At 50.8% G+C, this 19,069-nt stretch overlaps 1 protein-coding gene across 1 annotated transcript in view; it reads left to right on the forward strand.

Annotated features, from left to right (window-relative positions):
- The window catches only part of CFDP1 (craniofacial development protein 1), a 127,580-nt gene extending 111,965 nt beyond the window's left edge, over nucleotides 1-15,615 (forward strand). The window contains exons 6-7 of the mRNA XM_082712288.1: nucleotides 6,120-6,278; nucleotides 15,306-15,615. Of these exons, the coding sequence (XP_082568414.1) occupies nucleotides 6,120-6,278; nucleotides 15,306-15,396 (250 nt within the window). The 3' untranslated portion in view covers nucleotides 15,397-15,615. The remainder of the gene's footprint in view (nucleotides 1-6,119; nucleotides 6,279-15,305) is intronic.
- Nucleotides 15,616-19,069: the final 3,454 nt, after the last annotated feature.

Genomic DNA, 19,069 nt, shown 5'->3' on the forward strand with positions numbered 1-19,069 from the left:
TGGATAAGCCCATTGTCAAATCACAGCGATTCAGTTCACTGAACATGTAGTATAGCAAGGCTTCGTGCCACACTGTGAGTCAGGCGGCAATGAGTAAGACACGGGCGCTGTGTACAGGGAGCAGGACAACGGGAAGTGAGAATGCCGCCCCCGCCAAATTAGCAATCATAGACGTTCTAGTGCGGAACGGCCCCCAGAGGCTGGTTGTCCCCAGCTCCAGCATCAGCCAAGTGGAAAGGACAGGCTGGAGGTCAAAAGCACGGAGTACTAGTCCCACATCTCCCCGTGGGAACTCGGGCAGGTTTCTTAACCTTCTTGGATCTTAGTTGACTCATCTCTGATATATGCAGGTTGAATTAAACAGCCTCTCAGGTGGTCCCTCTTTTGTGCCCTCACAGTCTGCGGTTATAATTTGTCCATATGACAGTCTCCTCTACTACATCGTCGCCTCCAAGCCGGAGATCATGCCTTATATATGTGTGTGTCCCCAGTTCCAAGCACAATGTCTGGGATACAGTCATTTCTCAGTAATCTGTTGGAGGAGTACAATGAATGACAGACTCTAAATTCACTCTTAAACCTAAAATTCTGTTCTGTGGCCGGCTCGGTGCCTGAGGCCAATTTTTTAAAGACCTTGGGGAAAGATGCGCCCCTTTTCCTTGGTAGACAATTGCAGTGTCCTGTCATCCTCCTCTTTTTCCACTTACGTACTTTTCCCGGCTCCTTTCCAGCACCTTTTTTTTTTTTTTTTTTAAGATTTTATTTTTATTATTTATTTGACAGAGAGAGACACAGTGAGAGAGGGAACACAAACAGGGGGAATGGGAGAGGGAGAAGCAGGCTTCCCACTGAGCAGGGAGCCCAATGCGGGGCTTGATCCCAGGATCATGACCTGAGCTTAAGGCAGACGATCAAGGACTGAGCCACCCAGGTGCCCCCAGCCCCTCTTGTAAATGAACAGCAGGGTCCAGAGCGTCTTGATGGTGGCTACACAACAAATCGGTTGAGTGAATCTAAGTCCACGCTTATGGGGCTGGAACAAAGACAAGTTACTATAATATCTTTCTGGCAGACTCCACAGGATAGAGTTTATCACTTGGTTGCAGTGAGTTTTGTTAAACTTACATTTCTGGTGCTAAAGAGGAGTAGGAGAAGTTTTAGCAAACTATCACCGTAAACTTTGAATTCAGAAAGGAAAAAGATGACTTTATTTTGCCTTTTTCTGTCCCTTTACTTTTTCGAGTCCTGAATCTTCATGTGTGAGGTCTTCATTCATGTCTAGCGTCAGCATAGAACGTTGGGCTGGGTGCTGTGGAAAGGGAACTGAAGATAATTGCTTATTAAGGGATGACTAGACACAATGCATTAGAAAGAAGGGCTTGGCGCGCCCGGGTAGCTCAGTCGGTTAAGTGTCTGCCTTCGGCTCAGGCCATGATCCCAGGCTCAGGCCATGATCCTGGGATCCAGTCCCGCATCAGGCTCCTTGTTCAGCAGAGAGCCTGCTTCACCTTCTGTCCTTCCACCTGCTCCTTCTCTCTCTCTCTTTCAAATAAATAAATCTTAAAAAAGAAGAAGAAGAAGAAGTGTTAGTAGGAGCCTCTTTTCACCAGCGTGCCGACTGCCCTCAGCCATGCTCTTGTGGCATGAAAGCCTGCTGCTTAGAGCAGAGGCGGGCAGAGCCCATGCCGCTTGGACAGGCATAGTCTTGGGTCAGTAGAGGACTGTGACCTTCAGGAAGAGGTGGTTGAAATGTCACTATTACATTGGAAACTAGGCAGCAAAGTGCTGGCCATGTCTGAGTATAACATTATGGATGGAATCTGCCAGTGGGCAAGTGGATGGTACGTTTCTTTGTACTTTGCCTTGTAACAGGTGGATGAAGAGTCTCCTGAATGAGATACTGTGAGCTTCTGTGGCACAGCACACCACACTTTAGACCCAAGACCAGAAAATCCTTGACTGGGGGCTGGGAATGGTCTATCAAAGCCTACACTCCGGTCGTACTTTGCCCTCGTAGCTTAGGATCCAGAAAATAGAGAAAACTGGGCTTCTGCTGTGGTGGTGCCTCAAAATGCACCAGTTCCTGCTGACTGCAGAACGGTCTCCCCTGGAATTCTGACCTCCCTGTCTCCACAGCTGCCAGAGGCCTGGGGGAGGCTGGTGCTGATGGCCTCCCTCCTCTCTGGCAGCTCTGGGCAGCGCTGCAGTGCTCTCGCCCGTGCTGTTTCCCAGCCAAGAGAGCCGGCAGCCCTTGCCCAGAAGCTGAGGCTTTCTTGCCTGCCCCAGCTTTCCTGTATGCCCGATAGATGAACCTTCACGGCAGAGATAGGGCCAAGGTCATGGTAAATGTGCTGTCCAGAAAGCTGTGATGGAGTGATGCCAGGATTGTGCCATGGGAGCCCCATGTGAAGGGGGTGCTGAGTGAAAGCCTGCAGGGACCCCACGTGCCAGGTTCCAGGAAAAATGGGCTCTCAGTCATGATGAGCCTGTACATGTTTTGGCTACTGCTGTGAATGTGTCATTCACTTTGATTTAGCCTCAAATACAAACAAGACAGGTAATTTTGCTTTTGAGACTGTCAGATTAGGAAATCACAAACCACGTTCATGAGCCAGTGAAGGCAGACCTGGAAGCTTTCCCTTAAAGCGTCTGAGCACTGGTGACAATTTGCTGATGTTTAGCGGTGAACAAGGTCATGGGGGTGTATGGCTTTTTACTTTTCTGGAGCTGTCTTCACTGCTTTGCAGCAAAAGATCATTTTCTTAGGCTTCTTGAAGTGCTTTGTCAGAAAGGTGGTGAAATTTGAGAATACCATCAGAGCTATAGGCTGAGAGTCGGCAATGGTGTACAGAGCCTAAGGCTTGCCCAGGTAAAAGCAGAAATTCTAGATTGTTATGAGCTGATTGGTGAATGAATGGAAATAGAAGTTATACCCCTTAGGATCCCCCAATTTAAAAGTGTTCTGAACACCTTTCATTTAAACTACAGAAATCTGATTCTCTGCCTCTGCTTGTTTACGTGATCTGAGTGACATTATTGAGTTCCTGCTGTTGTGCAACTCAGTCCATGTGCTGTAGAGAGATTTGGGGACCCAGAGCTTATGTGCCCTCAGAGAGAGAGGGCACGCACAGGAAAACAGTGTTGCTCCTAAAGCATCTTGTTCGATTCCCTTCAGAGCAGAATCTTAGGTAAGCCTGTTAGTGTAGGTCTTTCACTGGGAACTGTCCTTGGGAAGTAGGCATGAGGAGGTGTAGAGGGAGTGAGTTTGGGAAGGAGGGAAAGCCAATATGAGAGTGTGTTTCCAGGACTGCAAGGGTTCCTTGCAACCAGAACTTCTGAGAAGCATTCAGAGGTCCCCTTAGAATTGCCTGAGTGAGGACAGGAGGCTGGGCTCTGTAGCCACAGCCCCTGTTCTCCATGAGGGTCCTCCAGTGCCATGAATTCCCATCACCTGCCCAGGCAGTGCTTCTGACTTTAGGCAGGGTCAGAGGAGTCCCTGAAGGCAGCAGAGGAAAGCCTCAAGGTGTGTGCTTTTGGTGCATCTTGTTGGCACTGACTCTGAACTTGCACAGAATTGGCCAGTATGGCGGCAGCTGGAATCTGAGTCCTTGAGCTTCTGCTAAGGGAGGGATTGGTGCCATAATGGGAGAAGGACTGAGTGCACTAGCAACACCACCGCGGGGCATCTCATCCAGAGATTGGGGCAGGGTCCCAGGAGGCTTCCTGGAGGACGTGGCCTCTAGGCTGAGATAAGACGAGATGAATGGGAGATGAACTGTAGGTTCAGGACTGTACGGTTGACGCTTAGATGGCGAGAGTAGATGTGGCGAGGGAAGATCAGGAAGAACTTCACAAGGGAAGGGGAGTAGTCTTCATTGTAAGAGCAAATAAGGAGTCAGGGAAGACACGTTGAAGCAGAAAGACATGATAAGGTTTCTGTTCTAGAAAAATCACCCTAATGACAGTATGTGGAAGGGATGTGAGGGTGAGCAGGTGAGTGAGTGTGGGACAGAAGAGAAGTCAGGAAGACCAGTGGGGAGACTGCAGTTCTCCGGGCGAGAGGCTGTAGCAGGGAGAGCAGGGGACACATCATGAGTTTCTCTGTCAGCTCTCGTGCTCTGCTCCTGGTAAATACAGCCTGTGTGCATGTGCGTGTGCATGTACGTGTGTGCGTGTGCGCGCATGCTTAGATAAGAGATTGGTGTGGGGAGTGAGTTATCTAGAAACGAATTTTTAGAAGATGTGAACTGAAAGCTCATAGAGAGCCGTGTGGAAGATTGTTAAGCAAACCGGAAGGTAAAATAGCTGTGAGCAAATATCTCCGAGGAGTTCTAGCTTCGTCGTGAGACGGCACAGGGCACCGGGCTGGGAGTCAGAAAGACCTTGCTTTGTCCTGGTTCCGCGTTTTCTATTGGCTTGACCTTTGTTGTGTCACTTAACCTCTCCGAACTCTGTTTATTTGTCCAGCTCAAAATGAGAATGATGATGCCCGCCCAGCCTGTTCTGAGTCGGCGTGAAGCTGTCAACGTGTGGTGGGAAATGCCCACAACAGGAGCAGACATCCTCCTGACCAGCATGATTAGGACGAGGGTGTGGAGGGTCATGGTTCAGTCCGGAGAGTCGTGTGTTCAGTGTGGACACTGGCCTGTTGGCTCACTCAGGGGCAGGAACGGGGCGTCCTTCACTGGCCCTGTGCTGCCGGGAGGTGGGGTCCAGAAGGGGTAGTGGGACACTAGATCCCCTCAAAGGCTCTTCCCGCTGTCCAGAGCTCAGCGGTCCTCCTTCATAGGCCACTGTGAGAGGACGATGAGAAAATCGTGAATAAAGCACCTGGAGAATTAGCATCGTAGGCTAGTGAAATGTATTACTATTGATGTTATCAGAAGGCCTTGTGATGCTAGCTCACAGTTGTACATGTTTGATTCTCTTACTTCCCAGGAAAACAGGAAGTCACTTCCAAACTTTCCTGCATAGTGGCATACGACAAATTTTAGTTTCCTAAAGAAACCAAGGACCATGTCCCTTCCATAGTTCTTTCCCCTAATACCACCTTCTTACTAACTAGGTACATTCTGTTTTCCTTATTTTCTTCCTGCATTTAACAATGACTGGAAACATGTGACCTGCCAAGATTTGAACTTGGGCATGTGGAGTTTCTCCCATAGTCAATGATCGTGTCACTAACAAGGGGAAAACAGGCTGTATATTCCCTCGTTTCAGGGTGAGGAATGTTCTCCACCTCCTGGGAAAACCCAGGGTTCTGACTCACAGGAGTGGAAAGGAAACTGACCTTAACAGTCCTTTTGAGATACTGTGACTTTTTGCCCATCAGTGTTGGGATCTGTTTCTCTTTCTCTTACAAGCATTCCCTGGGGTTTGAGGGCACGGATGATGACTGACTCAGGGTGGCTGGCATTTATTACACCTTTACTCCGTGCCAGGTGCTGTCGTAAAGCACTTGACATAGAAAATACACTGCAGGCGCGCCTGGGTGGCTCAGTGGGTTAAGCTTCTGCCTTCGGCTCAGGTCGTGATCTCAGGGTCCTGGGATTGAACCCCACATCGGGCTCTCTGCTCAGCGGAGAGCCTGCTTCCCCCTCTCTCTCTCTGCCTGCCTCTCTGCCTGCTTGTGATCTCTGTCAAATAAATAAATAAAATCTTAAAAATAAGAAAGAAAATACACTGCAGCCCTCTGAGTCACTGTTCACTTGGTAGGTGATAGGAAGCCAGAGCAGATGCGGTTCAGTAGCCTGAAGTCACACAGTTAGAGCTGGAATATGAACGTAGGCATGTGATTCCACAGTCGTGTCTGACTCATGCTGTGCTTCTCCCTGCCTGCGAGCACAGGCCTGTCCTGCAGAGCATACAGAGGGCTGCAGGGTTTCCTTTCCCTGGGTCCTTGGAGCGGTCAGAGTTGGTGGCCGGGAAAAGTGCATCCGAATTCCGGTCTACCTAGAGTGTTCTCCACAGCAGACAGGAAGTGCCCTACATACAGAAATGGTTTCCATTAAGATAAATAGCCCGAATCTAGGGGACCCCGTGCCAACCAGTAAAAGACGTGAATTAAGAGTTTGATAGTTCTAACGTGGTACGCATTTCATTTTCTTCACTTTCTCCAGGTTAAAAAGATCAAGTGGCATGAGCAGCCTTTTGGGGAAAATCGGAGCCAAGAAGCAGAAGATGAGCACCCTAGAGAAGTCCAAACTGGACTGGGAGAGCTTCAAGGAGGAAGAGGGCATTGGCGAGGAGCTAGCCATCCACAATCGAGGGAAGGAGGGGTAAGAACTAGTAGATTCTACTGCTCTAAACACTCAAAAAATCTGAAGTAGTCGATTGTAGACAGACCACCCAGTTTAAATAAGCATGCACTCCTCGTGACGAAGCGAATTTTGTCAGTTTGTCGGCAAAGCTCTGTTTTAACGTGGGGCCGTGCTCTGGGTGAGGAAAGAGCCCTGCGGCTGCGGTATGGGAACAGCCTCGCTCTCGGGCCAATCATATTTGCCGAGCCGAGCTTGCCGAATGATGGGCAGCTCCCATGCACTGTCAGTCACCTCGTTTGTCACATGTTCACATCTGGCTCGCCGTATCAGCCTTGGCCTGATCAGAGTGATTCGGTCTTCTGAGAAGCCAGACCGGCCCCGGGCTTCCAGAGCAGAGCCAACAGAGTGCCTGGATGTTGTCGTCTTACTGCAGGTTGTTCCTGTCCGTGTCATTGTGGCCCAGGCTGGGGCTCCAACCTGCATGACCTGCCAGCCCTCCCACGGCCCCTGGCTGTCGCTTGCACCCCTCCTCTTCACTTCGGAATACGAAAAGGCTGTCGATACTCTCTGTAGTCCAGAATATCGAGAGAGGCAGTGTTTAGTGAGCACTTAGGAACCTCAGGAGGAGCTAAGAAGCAAAGTTACTGCAGAACAGGGTCTGTGGCTCGAGGTCATCACTCCCTTCTGCTAACAGTGGAAAGTGTCATGTGGCTGTCAGTCTGGGTCCTCCCTGCCCCAGCCCCTCGCCGGGACGGGCTCTCCCTGCAGCACACAGAGCATTTCTGAAGCTCAGCTCCTTTGCCTGCGAATTGGGGTAATGATACTGCACTGGGGGTGAGTGTGAGGCTCTCCTGATAACGTGTGTAGCACGTGTATGACGCATACTTGTAATGCACATGGAGCACATAACATGCTTTGCCTACATTAAGTGGTAGTCATTTGGTTCTATGTCAGCTAAGTTATAATGCAGACAGGTGAGGGTTTATTTTCTGGCTCATGTTTCTAACTTTGGCTTCGAGGTTATTTAAATGAACTTAGAAGCTGATCAGTATGTTTAAAAATTTTTTCTGTTAAATGACTTTATGGACTTGGTTCACCATCAGACTTCTGAATCAGTGTGTCAAAGATGGAATGCCACAGGGCAGAGGCAGAAGTGCCAGAGTCCTCTGACGAAGGCCTAGGACAAAACACAGACAGGAGCTGCTGTTACTAGAGAAGGGCTCTGAGGTCTACCCCAGACCTCTTTATCTTTGACTCTGCTCTGGTTGCTCACAGCTCGTTCCTCTTCACGTTTGCCCGATGATCTTAGGCAGCAGGGACCTTAGTGTGTATGACGCTTTATTGGTCCTCTGAGTATTGATTATATGGGTCGGACAATGTTCTTTCTGCTCAGGTTGATAGAGGTCTTATAAAAGTAGGGAGTGGTGCTGTTGAAGATAAGCAGAGCTATTAATATGTAGACTGGAAGAGAAAACAAGATTAAAAGGACATCTGCCCAATGATGAGGACTTTTCAGGCAATGGAAAATCACGTAACTGGGTTCAGGAACTACTAACAGCTTTTAAGTGCCCTGCTTTCCCCACCTTTTCTGAGATTCTTACCTGCACCAGACGATTCGACCCATCTGATTGTGTTTTTCCAGTGTAGATCTGATGACTTCTTTGCTCTGCCTTGGGCTCTTTTCACCTTCCCTCTAGTGCCCGCCCCCACACCTCCACTCACTTGCCTTTCCTGGCTTTTGCAAGAAGATTAAAGGGGCCCAACCCTCCAGGGAACAGGGTGTAGCTCGGGCTCTTACCTCGGCTTAGCAGGAGAACCGTCCTGGGGGTCTGATTTCAGAGTTGGGATGACAAGGCCACTCCTACCTAGAGCTGCTGAATTGAGAGTCACAGAGACTTGTATCTTTAACTCACTCCTCGGGTGCTTCTGATGCACAGCCAGGACTGAGAATCACTAGACTGTAGCTTCGAAATTCTAGCGATGAGAGCAAGAGCTGCCGGCTGAGCCTTTCCAACACATACATAACTAGAGAGCCAAGTTCCAAACCCGGAATGTCAAGAAGGCAAGAAGATTTCTCCGGAGAAGTGTGCCCAGTGAGTGCCACAGTGTTGAAGGAAAGGAAGGACAAGAACCAAACCTGTAAGGTCTGTCTGGGCAGAGGCAAGTCAGGCCCCCGAATTCTCTTACACAGATGCCAGCCACAGCAAAGGCACTACCGGAGAGGGGATACTCTGAGAGAGTATGTAGAGAGTCCCAAGGGCATCCCCTAGAGTAAAAGTCCTCTTTGCTGAAGCCAAGAAACCAAGTAGTGGGGAAGTCATACTTGGTACCATCTCAGCAGAACTCCCTATGAGTGTTGATTGAATTCTGCTGTCTATAAGACCTTTTCACAAGTACCCAAATTAAATTGATCTCTTATACAAGAATTCAAGTCATAAAGGGTGGTAAAAATATTCCTGTTACAAGTCCTGAGTAAAATAAGTTTGGATTGAGAGTAAAAGCTTGTATCATGCTTTTTATGTTTTGGTACTAACTCCAATTCAGTCAGTACTAACACATCTTTCCCTTTGTAAGGACCGGACAGAATTTGAAGTGTGTTGGTCAGTGTTGGGTTATCATCGTCCAGGTATTTTAAAGGCAGTTTTGCCATCTTGAAATATACACACAAGCATCCACCAGGTAGAGGGGAGTGCCAGAGGGCTGCAGAAAGGGAAAGGCTGTTGAAGGCAGGACAAGGAAGTCATAAATAGAAAGAAAGATTATTTCAGGTGTGGTCACCTCCATCTGGGGACAAAAGGGTTTTAGTAGGCAGATTACCTCACCTTTCTTTGGAGGAGGAAAGCCCATGTGACATATAACCTTATCGGTGCTGACCAGAAAATTCCTGACTGACCGGTGAAAGGTTACATTCCTGGAGGGTTGAAATTGCAGTGAAGTTAGGTATTAAGTCTGGGTCGACTGACTTGGGATTTTAACCTACGTGACACCATTTTGGGCCTCAGGTTTTTAACAGTTTATAGATGGGGATACTCTTTAGCAATTGGAACGACAAATAAATTTCAATAACAGGGTAACGCCGAGTTCACACAGCATGATCTCATTTATAGAAAGGTCTAAAACAGGCAAAAGTAGTGCATCTGTTGACTCACTTTGTGAAAGAAGCAAGTCACAGAAGAATTCACAGTATAAGTCTATTTATGTCAAGTTCAGAATCAGGCACAGCTAGGCCATGACTTTGAGAGCACAGAGCCTTCAAATGCAAGCAAGTTCACACCTGGCCGGGCTGGCATCGGCGGGAGAGCTAGGCAGGGGCCTCCTCCGGGCTTCCTGCATTCCGTTTCTTCATCTGCCGATGGCCACGTGAGCACTTGCTTTATGACGGGGCGTTTGCCTTCCCCATTTTATTCACTTTAATCTCTGTGTTACTTTTTTTTTTTTTAAGATTTTATTTATTTATTTGACAGAGAACACAAGTAGGCAGAGAGGCAGGCAGAGAGAGAGAGAGAAGCAGGCTCTGCACTGAGCAGAGAGCCCGATGCGGGGCTCGATCCCAGGACCCTGGGATCATGACCTGGGCTGAAGGCAGAGGCCTTAACCCACTGAGCCACCCAGGCGCCCCTGTGTGGTACATTTTATGGCAAAACTGAATTGACACTGGGGCGCCTGGGTGGTGCAGTTGGTCAGGTGTCCGACTCTTGATTTCAGCTCAGGTCACGATCTCGGTGTGAGATCAAGCCCTGTATTGGGCTCTTCACTCCGTGGGGAGTCTGCTAGAGACTTTCTCTCCTTCTGCCCCTCCCCACCCCAACTCGCTCATGTGCTCCATCTCTCTCTCTGTCTCTCTCAGATTAATCTAAAAAAAAGAAAACTGCAGTTGAATTTAAATCCTGGCTCTGCTACCAATCTGCCGTGTGCTGTAGCCCATGTCTTTGTCTGTAAAGCAGAAACTCTTCAGTAGGCTACACCTCTCAAGTTTATGATGAGAATTAAATGAGAACAGGAGTTGTCTGGTGTGTGTATAAATATCAGGAGTCCTCTGCTCACTCTTCTTTCTCCCATCTGCCGTTCCTGACCACACTGTCGGGGCGTCACTGCAGATGGGAAGCTGGGTGCCTTATTCCTTTAAATTCCCTCATGATGCCTTCCTGTCAACCCTTCAGGAATGCTTTCCACAGAGGTGACAAATATGGCTTGGGGGCATGTCCTTCCAGCCTCCCTGGCTAGTCCCTCTTCCTTCCCTGGGCTTTTAAACTTGGGAAGTCCCAGGGCTGAGCTCTGGGCAGCCGTCTGTCCTTGCATTCCCTGCAGACCACCCCCGCCCTGCAGAGCTCACTAGTTCCGTGGCTTAGGTGCTGCATTCTGCTGATGAGTCCCAGAAAAGCTCTGCCCTGCGCAGTCGTTCCACTGAGCTCCAGACTCCCATACCAACTGTTGGGTTGACATCTCCATTCGATGTCCGAGACACACAGCAAACTTAGCCTGCAAAACCAAATACTTGCCCTTCTTTCCATGAACTCTCTTTCCTCAGACTTCTCAGAAAATGACACCATTACCATCCCCCAACTGTTAAAAACCTAAGAGTCATGCTTGCTTTCCTCTTTCAGTTCACATGCTGCAAAGCCAGTAGACAGTTGTATCGTAAAATACTTTAGTCCATGTTCTCCAACCAGCCCCACTGCCATGACTCTAGTACAGGCCATAGACATCTGTCGTGCTCCCTCTTTCTGTCTGTCCATCCCCTTCCCTCCCTGCTCCCCCACAGTAGCTAGTAGGATTTTTTTAATGCAAACTACTTTTCCTCTGTTCCCTGCTGGAGGCCCCCAGCAGCCCTAGCAGTCAGTGTTCAGCTACTTCCCCTAGCATCCTAGGCCCTTCCAGAGCTTTCCCCACCCACCTCATGCCCCGTTCTGCCCTGCTTATGATGGCTCAGCCCCTCTAGGGCTCCTCCAGCTCCTTCTCCATGATGGCACACTCTTGTCACTCAGGGTTTGACTTGATTACCACTCTCTGGAATACCACCCCCCCGCAGGAGCCGTCAGTCATATCACTGTGTTGGAGTATGTCGTCATCTCCTATTTCGTATGCAGTGAGCCTCCACCAGCACCCAGAGGAGGACCCCGCACAGAGCAGGTACTGAGCCATCTCACTGTCTAGATGCTGACTCAGTGGCCCCCAGACGGTCATGACTTTGTTATGGAACCCAGTGAGATAAGAATCAGCCCCTCCAGAGAAGGGGGTACAATCGCTCCATCAGAGTGTCTCTGCCCAGACATCCTTTCCAGGCAGGAGAGTTGTTTAAAATACCGGTACCCAAGACGGTCAGTCATCTACCCAGCAAAGAGCCGCTGCTCTTGCCCTGAGCCCCAGCCCCTCCGGCCAGCCCAGCATTTCTGGAGCAGCGTTTAGCACTTGCTGCCTCCAGCCCCATCCCTGACCACACAGCTTCCCCGCAGCGGGCACGGCCAGCCGAGCCAGAGGCCAGCAGGCCTGCGTGGCACAGTGCCTAAGCGGAATGCAGGCCTGGGCTTGGCTGCCACTGGCAAGCAAATTGAAGGTCAGGGAAGGTCAGATGAAGGTCAGGGAGCAAGATGTTTGGAAACCAGGTGTGTTTGTGATGTGGAGAGGCATGAAGGAGAGCCCAGAGAAAACCGTTTTTTCTCCAGTCTCCTTCCATGACCCCAGGAGTCATGCTCTCAGCACCAGCGTCTGGTGAGATGGGAGGAAAGCAGGGGAGAAACTTCGTTAAAGTCACCATTCTTCTACTTTGGGCCTCAAGAGGTTTCCAGGTCACATACTATCCCTCCTTGTTGGCCTGGATCTCAAACAGTTGGTATCAGAAAAGTAATTTGGGTCGGAAGATCAAAAGATGCCAGAACCTGTTGTATCTAACCTGGTTCTGAAAGGAAAAGTTAGAAAGTCCCTTAGGTTTTGGTGCTATTAGCATGTTTGATTAATGAAAGTAAAGAGCCACTTCCTCGTAAATGGGCCACATAGAGCAGTAGTGGCAGGAAGGGATGATGTCCCCCACCCACAGCCCCCAGCTCCCCAGTGTACTGGGCCCAATCAGGCTGGGTCCCCAGGAGTGCCAGGCCCAGGCCAGAAAGGTACCCCTGCTCTCATCAGCTGATGCTTGTGTTCTGGCGCTGTAACCCACTTAGGGTGCCTGAAAATCTCCTGAAGCACGATTTAAGTAGGCCATCTACCTGGGCCACCTTGGAGGAGGCGGCCTGTCCCACAAACCCTTTGTCTCCTGGCCCCTGTTGCAGCTGTCCCGCGGTGTGAGGCTTGGTAGTGATGCTGTCAGGTCAGAAATGGGAAGCGAGAACCCTCAGTCTCAGCTGTTCTTTATTGTTTACAGAGCCCTTCCCACAGGCTCACTGCACTGTCCTCAGGGTACTATCATTTTTATTCCTGTTTGACAGAGAAGAAAAATAAGGCACGGAAATTATGTATTTTGCCCAATGCAAACAAGTAGTAAATATCAGAGCCGCTCTCATCCTCAGCACCTTTCCTGTCTCGGCCGGTGGTAGGGGGAGACAGGGAAGAGGGTGGTCCATGTCCGATAGAAGTTTGGTTCCTGGGCAGCTCTTGGCCGATTGCTGTTAGCAGCTGCACATGGCTCTGAATGGGGAGATGAAGTCGCCAGGCCCGCCTTGATGGCCTTTGTCTGGGTCGCCCTCGAGAATTCACTTGTGTTCTGCACACGTGCCCCTCCTGGCTGCCTGAATCCTCCCCTTAACCTGAGCTCTGCCTGCACCTGCTTGCGTAGCCCCCAGCCTGGCTTCAGTCTTGAGAATCTCCAAGTCGGCTGGACCTGGCACCGCTCCAGGAACCGGCCAGGCCGTCATTCATGCTCGGTGAGATCCTCATTGAAGTCTCACTTCCTCCTTCGAGGACAATCAAGAAGAAGGACCATAAATGCTCAAAGCCGCATACTTCCTCTTTCTTCCCTCCACGCACTCTGACAGATAGCGCTGGGTAGTGATTCTCTTAAAACATGTCCTAAATTCCTCTCTAGCCAGGGTGCACCCCTTTCTTTCCTGCTGAACTTCAAGGGGCAGTTAGGGCTATCAAAGTACTGATTCCCATCTCGACCTTCACCCAGGGCTGGGGAACCACGGTGGGGGAGGACGGTGGTTATAGTGTGGCCAAGCCCTTCGGTCCATTTTGGTTAACAGCCCCCTCTGGAGAATCACGGCCCCCTTGGTGATGCGTGGAAGGCAAGCGAGTTGTCAGCTGTCTGCTTCCCCGCCGCAGCCCGCCTTGCCTTCTCTCTTTATCAAAAGGGGGTCCATGGTGTCTGTGGCTTTCCTGTCTGCCAGGGAACTTGAAATTTCCATTTAGCCAGGCGTCCTGTGTTTCAGTGGCTAAATCTGATGGCTAAATCAATGACATACATCTGAGGGCTTACATCAAAGCCAGGAGCAGGTCCTACTGTTTGTTTCCAGCCATTCTGGCCTCTGATTGGCGGTGTGGACACACCAGCTTATTCCTGATCCCTGACCTGCTCGCTGATAATACCCATCAAGAGACCTGGCTGCTCCCCTCGGGGATCTGTTGTCCTCAGGACCCTGGCAGAAGCTGGCTTCCCAATACGACAGTGACAGCATTAGCTGCCGTTTTCTGGAGCATCTGCTCCCGACAGTGGACAGTGTCATTCAGTGCACACAGCAGCCCTCCGGTGTGTGGATGGTGATTCGTTTTCTTTTCTTCTCTTGGCAGATTAGGAAACAGAATTGGCAGAGTTATGTGGTTTTTGCAGAGTCCCACAGCTGGCCAGTGGCAGTCAGGGTTTGAACTCAGAGCCACCTCCTCCTCTGCGGGAAGTTGTGGGGATGGGCCACAGCTCGCAGGGCAACCCAGGAGGGCAAGCAGGCCCCGAACCCAGCCAAGGAATACAGGCTCCTGAGCCTGCTAACATTCTCGCCGTAAACATAATGACCTTGTAATGACAGATGCACATTTTACACAGTGTAACAAAAGAAAAATGAGTGCAGAGATTCAATTATGTCTGCTATTTTCAATGGCAGTTTTGCTCTCTCAATAGATTAATTAGCAGAAGAGACCCCCCAACCCCCGCGCCGGGCAGAGCACGGCCCACTTTGTGGCAAGAAGGTACATTAAAATGCAGCTGTGTCTCATTAAGCTGCCAGCCGCTGCTCCTCTGCCCGCTTCTGCCCTGCGCCTCCTTCCTTCCCATCCCGCCGGGGAGGACCTGGGGAAGCCGTGTCTGCTGAACCTGGCCCCGGATGCCGAGCACAGGCCTTTTAAGGGGCCCCTGTAGGTGGACTCTGGGTGGCCGCTCTGGCTCTCATTCCCCTAGAGAAACTTAGCGGCGGCCTCTTCTGGACCCAAGTGGGCAGAGGACACTGGAGAGGAGCTGGGGAAGGAAGGAGAGCACTGAAGGCAGTGGAATCCCTTTAAAGTGAGCGCTTTATGTGCCCACCAGAGCGTCAAGACAGCCCCAGAAAGCCGTTCCTACAAAGCCCTGTTTCTTCCATTGTCAGATGCTCCGTTTCTCGGTTTGGCTCCTGCCTACCGTAGATAGGCAGGATGTGTACTTTCCTCTCCCCGACCATCTCAGCCCACCACCGGGACCAAGAAACACAGCCTCGCTCTTCTGCTCTTGAGAAAAATGAGGCTGAGAGATGTTGAGCCCTTGACCAGCGTGGCCCAGCTGATGGGTAACAGAGGCCCCCACGGAGTCCACGCTTAACACAGTTCTTCTGTACCTAAAACCTTGTTACAAAACCACCGCGTGTTCCTGCCGCCGAACCCCCAGACAGGTGGTTGCTTTCTCTTTCCCATTTTACTTGCAGTGACCTCGGAGCCAGAAGCATCGTTGTTTAGACCAAATGCGAGTGGTTTGGATGTTCCTGGGCGAGTTGTCGGTGGTCACTCCGGGCACCAGCTGTGGTCATCTGTTTGCATTTGCTCTAACTTGGGGAGCCCGCCGGTCAAGGGGATACCTGGGGGCCGGACAGTGAAGGGGAGACGGTTTTCTCCTACAGAAGTCTGCTCACAAACTTCTTATATTTTCTTTAGGTACATTGAACGGAAGGCTTTTCTAGACCGAGTGGACCACAGGCAGTTTGAAATCGAGCGAGATCTCCGGCTGAGCAAAATGAAACCCTGATGTTAATGCGGGAAACCAATAGCAGCTTAATCCTGTTTACAATGTGAGCTTCTGGTGCGTCTGTGAAATGTTTTCGGTGTTTCTCATCCAACTGTTTCCCAGCAAGGTCTTTTTTCTACGTTGAATTTCTGTCTTTGTATCTTGACCTCACGTGGTTTCATCCATTTTACTTTTAAAAGTTTGTCCTTGAAAAAAATAAAAATAAATTTGGTCCTGCGATAGGCTGGTGAAGATGAGGACAGCACCGGCCTTCCCTTCGTTCTCCTGCGAAGGCCACCAGCCAGGCCTACACGGCCCAGCCTGCCTGCTCTGGCCCCCAGGAGGAGAGCCGGTCACCCTAGGTGGATTTCTGGGGCCTGTTCTGGAGTCAGCCTTGCCCCAGAGACCAAGGGAGGGAGGCTCCCGAGGGTGGGAGGAATACCAAGTCCCTGGCAGTTTGTTCTTGATCCGCGGCTGCTTCTCTTCTGCCCTCTTCCTCTCTCTGAACGGGATTCCCATTTACTAGTGTAAGGTTAGGCTGAAAATAAGCATGTATTATTGCTGAATTAGAGACATTTGTTTCCTCTTCCCAAAGTTTCAAGTCAGTTTAAGATGTGCCCCCACCTCAATAATTCTTTTGTCAAAGAAGACTGCAGAAGACTTTTGTATACTCCTTAGGAAAATTTAAATTCCAAACTTAATAGTAATAAAGTAGTAACCCCCACAGTTTGCTTTTGGGGTATGTTTATCAGGGTGTCCTGAGTAACATGGACAGGTTTAGGGGAAGGTAGTGTTCCGAAGACTGGGAGCGAGTCCCTGCCTGCACACGTACCAGCCTTGTGACCTTGACCCAGCTGGGCTTTCTGAGCCTGTGTTTTTTAGTCTGCACATGGTACGAGGAACACCACTACCTCATAGTAAGGTTGAGATGAGCTAATGAGATACCATCCAGTCCTCGGATACATGGTCAGAAGCTCATGGCAACCAAGCCCTCATCCTCAACACTACTTAATTAGGGGGCCATGGACCTTACTATTCAGCAAGGTAGTTTACTGGCTGCAGTGGAACACATTGTCAGTTCACATCCACTCCAATGAAGGATTTTTGAAGTGGCCAGAGAGCCCTTCAGGCCAGCATCAGAACAGGTGGCTGTGAGGCCTCAGTTACAGTCCTGTGCCAGATACAGGAGTAACGGAAGTCCTGCAAGGGAAGACAAGGCAGCACTCTGGTCAGGGCAGGGACATCCAGACCCGCAGAAGCCACAGCCCAGACCGAGACGCCAGTCTGGCCGCGTGGCCTCCTCCAGGCATCGTCCTCTGCTCACTGCCCCTCACCTTCCGGTCCTGAGGCCTCCAGCCCGCGCTCCCTCCCGCAGTTCTTCGTCTCAGCTGCCAGGCCGCAGCAGCAGTGCGAGAGCTCGTGCCTTGTCGGGGTTGAGAAATGATCTGGAATCTCCACAAATAAACGGCGCTGAGCCCATCGCAAGTTAGGGTTTTAGTTCCTTAGCAAATCTTCACGCCTTTGAAGCCACCGAGATGAGGAGAGCAGCTGCAAGAGCACCCTGGGTTCTTGGCGCGGAGGGTTTGCTATTCTTGCTGTGCTCCAAGGTGCGGAGCGAGAAGGCGGACGAGTCAGGGAGCACAGTAAAGTGTTTGCTCCTCAGTTTCTGTTTGCGAGCCGGCCCTCACACAGGCGTCCCTGCTGGGCCCTGCATTAGGTGAAGTTGACAGCCGCACAATGTTTGTTCCTTTCTGCCGGCTCGACTTAGTGGGTCTTTTCCCAGCAGGTTTGCTGCACACATCTAATCTCCGCTCGGTGACTTTTTACACATCCGCGTCTTTTAGAAAGCCCCCCCGCTCCCCAGTCCTGCGTGGCCACCACCGGCCATCAGACTGCGGGAGGCTCTGGGCTCATCAGGGCCCCACTGACCCCTCCCTGTAGACTGGGCAGGCTGCCGCAAGCAGAAGCAGTGGGGTTCTTGTATAACAAAACAGCAAGCACCGTAAGCAAGTTGAGAGAAGCCCACTCTTTACTCTCCAAAGCCACATGCAGGCCTTCCTGACACCCTGGAACCATGTGTCTTGCACTAAGTGGAAAATAAACTCCAAGTGGCCAGTGAAGCAGAAAGCCCCTCCAGCCTCACCCCTTTTGACAGAATCCAGCCGCTTGTCAAGGAATATGCAGCTATTTACTCCATTCTTCTTTTTCTTTTTTAAGAATTTATTTTTTTATTTGATGGAGAGAGAGAGAGAGAGAGATCACAAGTACACGGAGAGGCAGGCGGGGGTGGAGGGAAGCAGGCTCCTTGCCGAGCAGAGAGCCCGATGCAGAGCTCTATCCTAGGACCTTGAGATCATGACCTCAGCCTAAGGCAGAGGCTCAACCCACTGAGCCACCCAGGCGCCTTTCTTACCCCATTCTTGTCACAGATGCCCTTTCTGCGAGCTTTGTGCACCTTGCTTCCGTGTTCCCAGACATTCACAGTTAAAACAGTTGCATTTGCCTTGACTCAAGCTCCTTCTCTCTTCATCTCCATAGAGTCTCCTGAAAAGCCACCTGCATTGGGGCGTCTGGGTGGCTCAGTTGGTAGAGGGTGTGACTCTTGATCTCGGGGTTTTAAGTTCGAGCCCCAGGCTGGGTGTAGAGATGGCTTAAAAATAAAATCTTTAAAAAAAAAAAAAGTCACTTGTGTTGAGCTAAGTTCATCGTATTGATGAAATCGCTTCCTGTGGCTGATACAGGCGCAGGTGTGTCTGTGTGTGCCCACGTGTGTCAGCCTGCAATGAGACTTTTAAAAGCAGCTTCGAAGCCGGCTGTGGTGTGTGTCTCACCGGCCGACGCTGGATCATCTGACTGCCCCCCCCCCAGCAGGAGCAGAGGCTGGAGCCTGTTGTGGAAGATGGGGGTGGAATTAGGTGATCGGTGATAAGTCAGCCAAACAGTGGTACCCAGAACACTCAATTCTTCATAATAAACCAACAGGCATTTCTCCATTTAGTCCTTAAAATTGTCACCAAGGAGTGGGTGGGCTCAGAGATGAGAAGTGATGGGCCATGTGTTGGTGGTGGTTGAATCTGAGTGAGGAAGACAGCCCGTCCTACACTATTCTCTGTACTTCTCTTTGGATTTGAGTTTTTAATAATGAACTGTTTTTGGTTCTGTTTTTCAATTGTGCCAGAGAGAGAACGGAGCTGTGTATAGGAAAGGACTAAGAAGTGCCCAGCTGTTCCAGGGCAGGATGGGCGGCCTTCCAGAGCCCCGCTCCCACCCTGCGGGTCTGACCGTGTCCAGGAATGTAGTGGCGGGAACACTCCCCGCCTGCCCAGATTCTGGGCTTCTTTTAACAACTCGGAGCCTGGTCTTTACAGATTACATGTTGTCCCATCTCCTGGACCCCTCTGCCCCCTATGTTTGCTTGCTGTTGGGGCTCAGTCCCCAGCGACAGAACCCGGCCGGCGAGACTGGTGCTGGGGCGGGGGCATGAATGGCTGTTTCTCCTAAGTGGAAACCAGCCCCCAGGAGACGGGAGTCTTCCCAGTCCTGCCTGACCTCGCACAGCATGCCGGGCGCTCTGGCTGCAGAGTGGAGTGGCCTCAGGTCTCCTGTGACCACCCTTGGGCCTTCCTCTTCGTCGGCTCTGCTCCTGCCTAAGCCCCGTCCATGCCCTTGTGGCACCTGCCTTCATGGCCAGCGT

The sequence above is a fragment of the Mustela nivalis genome (genome assembly GCF_964662115.1).
Source record: "Mustela nivalis genome assembly, chromosome: 18".
Taxonomy (NCBI): Eukaryota; Metazoa; Chordata; class Mammalia; order Carnivora; family Mustelidae; genus Mustela; species Mustela nivalis.